This window comes from Solanum pennellii, chromosome 1 (assembly GCF_001406875.1).
Source record: "Solanum pennellii chromosome 1, SPENNV200".
In the NCBI taxonomy this organism is placed as follows: domain Eukaryota; kingdom Viridiplantae; phylum Streptophyta; class Magnoliopsida; order Solanales; family Solanaceae; genus Solanum; species Solanum pennellii.
Window position 1 is genome coordinate 91,885,064 of NC_028637.1, and position 5,734 is coordinate 91,890,797.

At 31.3% G+C, this 5,734-nt stretch overlaps 1 protein-coding gene and 1 long non-coding RNA gene across 2 annotated transcripts in view; one reads left to right on the forward strand and one right to left on the reverse strand.

Moving 5' to 3' along the window:
- Nucleotides 1–1,092: 1,092 nt before the first annotated feature.
- On the reverse strand, nucleotides 1,093–2,944 carry LOC114075610. The gene is made up of 2 exons (XR_003576002.1): nucleotides 2,742–2,944; nucleotides 1,093–1,828 (listed from the first exon to the last, which is right to left on the reverse strand). It is a non-coding gene; the product is annotated as an uncharacterized LOC114075610 (long non-coding RNA).
- A 2,448-nt stretch (nucleotides 2,945–5,392) lies between these two features.
- LOC107024941 (probable carbohydrate esterase At4g34215) overlaps nucleotides 5,393–5,734 on the forward strand; it is a 6,860-nt gene continuing 6,518 nt past the window's right edge. Inside the window, exon 1 of the mRNA XM_027913927.1 lies at nucleotides 5,393–5,426. Within this exon, the coding sequence (XP_027769728.1) occupies nucleotides 5,393–5,426 (34 nt within the window). The remainder of the gene's footprint in view (nucleotides 5,427–5,734) is intronic.

A 5,734-nucleotide genomic window follows, 5' to 3' on the forward strand; every position in this document is an offset into this window, starting at 1 on the left:
TCCGACCCATTTGGAAGGTCAAACGAGCCCCGAAGCGAGAATACCCCTCATTTCGACGATTTTCGTGTGCTAATCTTGTGGTTTTAACATATCATTGGGAATTGAAAAGTACCATAAAGGGAAGAGATTCTTTCTGAAACGGACTAAAAAGGAAAGTTAGACAAACAAATTGAAACGGAGGAGTAACTCTTACTGCAGGTTCATCCAAATGCTGTATATTTTCAAAATGGAGCATATATGTGTGTGTGAAAATCCACTAAAATTTCAACAAATATTAGATTTTGTGCTCATGATTATAAGAATACAATAAATTCTCCGTCACAATATGAGTTCAGTCAGGCATCACTTGCATAGTTATTAGTTATCCTTACTTGTCTACGCTTCTTTTGTTCAAACTTGTGTAGGTGGCTCTTGCTTTAGGAACAAATTACACAGATATAGTAAGAGAAGCACAGTTAAATCCTGACCTTGCTAATGTAGTAACTGTTGATGCGAGGGGCTTGGAGTTGCATAAAGACAATTTACACCTTACTGCTTCTTCCCAAGTCCTCCTAGGACACATGATGGTTGATGCTTATCTTCAAACAATCTCAACCACATCCTAATCTATTCATTAGTCAATGGTGAAAGATAATTTCAGTTATTTTCTCAACATGTGAAACAAGTGTAAACATTCAAAAAGGAAAAAATGTTCAATACTCTGTAATGTAATCATAAACCAGTACAAGCTATCATTTTTTAATGTTTCAATTGTTCAAGTAAAAAGAAGGGAAGTGTAGTTTTATCCATCCAACAATCTAAGAGGCCGGGGTGTCAATTTTCAATACATAAAAGTGCCAACCTCCTTGAACATAGAAATTACAAAAGGGAAGATGTTTTTAATAAATGCAGCATGATTTGTAGTTACGTTCCTTTGTAATATCAAGTCCTTTATCTGAGAAGTTTAGAGCAAGTGTATAATCGATAGTGTCACTGGAGCTATGTAAGAAAAGGAGAAGTAAATTGTAAAAACAAAAGAATCATCCCGTTAAAGTGGGGGTTGTTTGGTTGTTGGTTACAAAGAGAATTATTCATATATTGAAGCTAGCATAATCAATACCATATTTGGTAGGTTTTAGTTGCTTTGTATAGAATTCAGCACACCAGGTACGGTGTTTGGTTATTATTGTTACAATCCCACATGTATAATTTATGAGTAAATTTATTTTATCATATAATGCAGGGTAATAAAATAGGATAACTAATACATGAATAATGAATCCCTACCTTACTACCTGCATAACTCTAACCAGTAACCAGGTGGCTTCTGCATCCTGTTCCCTTACCAAAATTTAGAACAAAATCACTTACAATCGTTGGGTCTTAATCTCTGGATCATGTCGAGTAGAGTACATTCAGCTGAAGGTACATTTATCAGCAGCTGAAATGTATGTGCATTAGAAGAGAAACCCTTATCAACCATTTCCTGCCGAAGTGGAAATACCTCATGTAACTTATCCCTTTAAGAAATCCTTGCAAAATAAAATCACAAACAAAAAATTTCGGGTGAAAGACCATTTTGTTCCATTTTCCTCATCAAGTCTTTTGCTTCGTCTAGCAAACCCTCCTGGCATAGGCCATTTATCATTGTATTGTATGACCTCACGTTGACATGTAAACCATCAAAACACAATTATTGAATATATCTTGAGGAATATCGAGCTTGCCTTTTTTGCACAATCCAGAAATAACAACATCATACATGAACAGCTTAGGCCAACATTCTTCCTTTCCAGTTCTTGAAGAAACACCAGAGCTTCTTCAGCATGTCCATTCTTGCACAAACCATCTAGCATGATACAATAAGTGTGATTGTGAGTATTCGGTTTGAATCCTAAAACAGGCATCTCAATCATACATCTTTGTGCATGGGAGAAACTCCCTGCTCGAAATAATCCCTGCAATACAGTACTGGTGTATGTTACAGTTCCAGGTTTTAATTGTTTTAGAGACGTTTCTCTCACAAGATCTATGCCTTTGCCTATTTTTCATTCTTTTGCAATAACCATTGATTAATGTTAGATTGAACACCGCTCTGAACCACCGAATAAACACTTATTTTGCTTCATTTAACCAACCTTGCAAACAGTAACCATCTATCAATGTGTTCTATGTGACTACATCAGGATCAACGCCCTTTCGTATCATACATTTAATGATAGCTTCGGCGTCCTCCAGCCTACCTTCCTTGCAAACACATCAACTAATATATTATAGCTATACACATTTGGATACACACCCTGATGGATCATGTGATTCAATAGCTTTCTTAACTTCCTTCTTCCCATCGGCCAAAATTACAAATACCTTGAATAATTGAACTATATGTAATAATATCAGGATAAATCACTTTCTCAGTCATTCTAGTGAAAAGCTTATGCGTTTAATCTACCATTCAATCTTTGCAAAAGCTATCATATAAGCTGCAATGTTCGGTTCGCAATTCCCTAAAGTAGTAATTTCTTTAAAGAGATGAATAACAACAGAGTATTTCTTTTTTTTTTTTTTTGAATCTTCGTAACTATACCTTCAACAATTCAGTGAACACCTTAACCGATGGCGGAGATCGGTAACTATCATTCGACGGAATAAAGCAACAATTTCATCAATATTCTTCACAGTTCTATGCTTAGAAACAAAATTTTGTAGCGAGGCAGATGATGTTAAAGCAATTTTAGAGCTAGTGTGAAAAGAGAACTTACTGAAAAACCTAATGGATTTTCAATCAGGAAATGCTTCCAGATCGCAGATATGGCTCTTCTTTGCAGCTATTAATTGGGGCGGAACTCAATCCACCGGAGAAAAAAAATAAGCTATTCATTGTTCTCCGATCTCCGGCTAGTAGGAATTATCAAACAGAAGTGTTGGTGCAAATTATACGTTAAAATAAGTTGGTTTTTTTAAAAAAAAATAATCTCTTGAATTTCTGTATTTCTTTCGTAATTATGTTTTTAGACTTGTCTCAAGTAAGATTAAGGTTAAACAAAAGTACTTTTAATAAAAAAAAATTAGGGAGTAGTAAATATTCATAAAGTATGAACATGTTATTCAAATTCATTAAAGTTTAGAAGTCTACGGTAAAAGTTTACTCCTGTCGTCCCAAATTATTTGAGGTGACATAATTATTATTCATAGTAGTAATTATATTTGAAAATTATAAATATAACTTATATTTAAAATAGTGATAAAAAGTTCTAATCAGGAGTATTAGATTTCTTTCGTTCAATTTGTTTGATCTATTTTATCTTGATAAAATTTAATAAAATATAAAATACTTTTAAATTCTATAATTTTGAATTAAAAATATCTCAAATATATCAAAATATTCATTAATTTTAGATGTCACGTAAAAATTTAATATAAAACCGTCACAGAAAATAAAGAGTTATTCTTTTGAATGGGTAAAAGAAAGTAGTCAGCTTATATGTCATAGTTGAGTAAGTTATAACTTGGGTAAATGATAAATTATTAATTTAAATTAATTGTTATGGTCATAGTTTATTTTATTTGTAATTCACAATAAATATTTTGCATTTTTTTATTATCATTTTCGGTATACAATTAGACATTTTCGATATATAATTACCTCTTCGGTATACAAATGTATAAAATGTATTTGTGTTTATATAAAACGAGAAAAAAATGTATATACATATACAATACATATATTTTTATCTTATACACTTATAATTATACAAATACAGATCTTATTATATAAATAAATATCTTATCATACAAATTACAATGTGTAAATGAATTTATACAAAACTATACGATTTGTATAAAATTGAATTTATCTAGCGAATTATACAAATTTAAAGTTTCATAATAAACATATAATTTATTGTGTAGTGCAATTATAAAAACTATATCTATAACATACAAATATAATTTTTATGTTTATTATAAGTAAAAGTTGCTCGTGAAAAAATTGCTCATTATTATATGTGAAATAGTCAGCTTAGCGGAAGAAAAAGAAATGCATTTAAAAACTAGGTGTTGTTGATGTATTTTAAATTAGAGTTTAAAATTAGAAATGAGATTTGCATGTATTTTAAATTAGAAATTTGCTAGTATGACATGGGAACATAAATTCAACTTTTCTCTTGCCTGGTATGTTCTTCTTTGGCTAACAATATTCTAGCCACCCATTAATTATATTCATACTTGGTCGTATGTGCAAACATCCTCTTCCTCCAATAATTTAAATTATGGTTACACCAAATATTTATATCGAATTAATATATACATGATGTGTCTAAACATAATTACGTATATTTTTATCTTGTTAAATTGTTTAACAATGGTATGATAGCATTGATTTAGACAATGTAAATAGCAGTGTGAGCCACAATATAATATTTGACATTCAAAGAGAGAGAACTCAATGAGGTTAAAAATAAACTACCAAACGAATGCGATGCAATGAAAGAAGTTGTTTCTTTCTTTAATTAGAGATTTCGAGCTTTTAATATAAATTTTTTTGGATAGAAAGCATTACTTTTGAATAAGTCCGATCCAATGCGAATCCTAATATCAAATAAAAAGAATGAGCTTAAAAAAGCCTTAAGAAAGCAGGCTTTTCCTAAGTTAATTAAAGACAACACAAACTTGCAGTACTACTCATGGCAGATACATTACATTTAAATAAAATGCAACGTGCCTTCAAGTATATATCCATCTAAAATAATTACAAATTATTATCACAGGGTTGACATTATGCCTGAGAATTTTTTACGTACAGTTGAGAGAACAAAATCATATAAAATATTCACTTTTACTGTTTCTAGACTGTATTTAACATAATATATACTATAGTATAGCCTAAAGCTTCAAAGCTAATAAATTTCAACTACTTTGATCGGTATTTAATTAAGTGCCCATTAAGGAATATTCAACGCCAACATGATGCTTCTTTATATATATATATATATCACAATTTTATTTATGCATCACGAATCACATGGAAAGTTAAAAAATATAACGTATTCCGTCTGTTTAAAAGAATGATCTCTTTTTTTTTAGATAACATTTTAACTTTTGCTTTCCACGTGGTATGTTTAAGGCCACAAGATTAAAGGACAATTTTGTACGTTCGACATAACTTTAATTTAAGACCACAAGATTCAAAAATCTTCCTTATTTACTTAAGCTCTGTGCCAAGTCAAACCAGGTCATTCTTTGTGAAACGGAGGGAGTAATAAATTTAAAAAAAGGGTCCACGTTGCTTTGAACTTCAAAAGTCCTATACCTTAATTCTACACAAACAAAAGCTAACCAATTTCATCCAATATATATATATGAAAATGTTGAATGGAATTCATAAAGTGGAAAAAAATTGTGTACATAACAAATGGCAAAGTCCATGGTATTGCTTATTGTTATTTGTAGTTTTGATGATTTGACAAACTTAGGGACCTTGTAAAGGTACCGGGTTTATTACTTAAGTATTGCAGGTTCTTACTTGAGTATTGCAGGGTTCTTGTCTGAAGTATTGCAGATGAAACAAACCCAGGGACCTAGTAGAGGTACCAGGCTCTCATGATGATGAGCCAGTCGACTGCCAGCTGGAGATAGTACATAAAGTAGGTGCACACTTCCCGATGGCGTCAGAAAGTGTGACCTTTCCAACCAATGGCAAAGAAGTTTAGGAAAGTGACTTGTCTATACAAAGACACTTTCCTAAACACTTTTT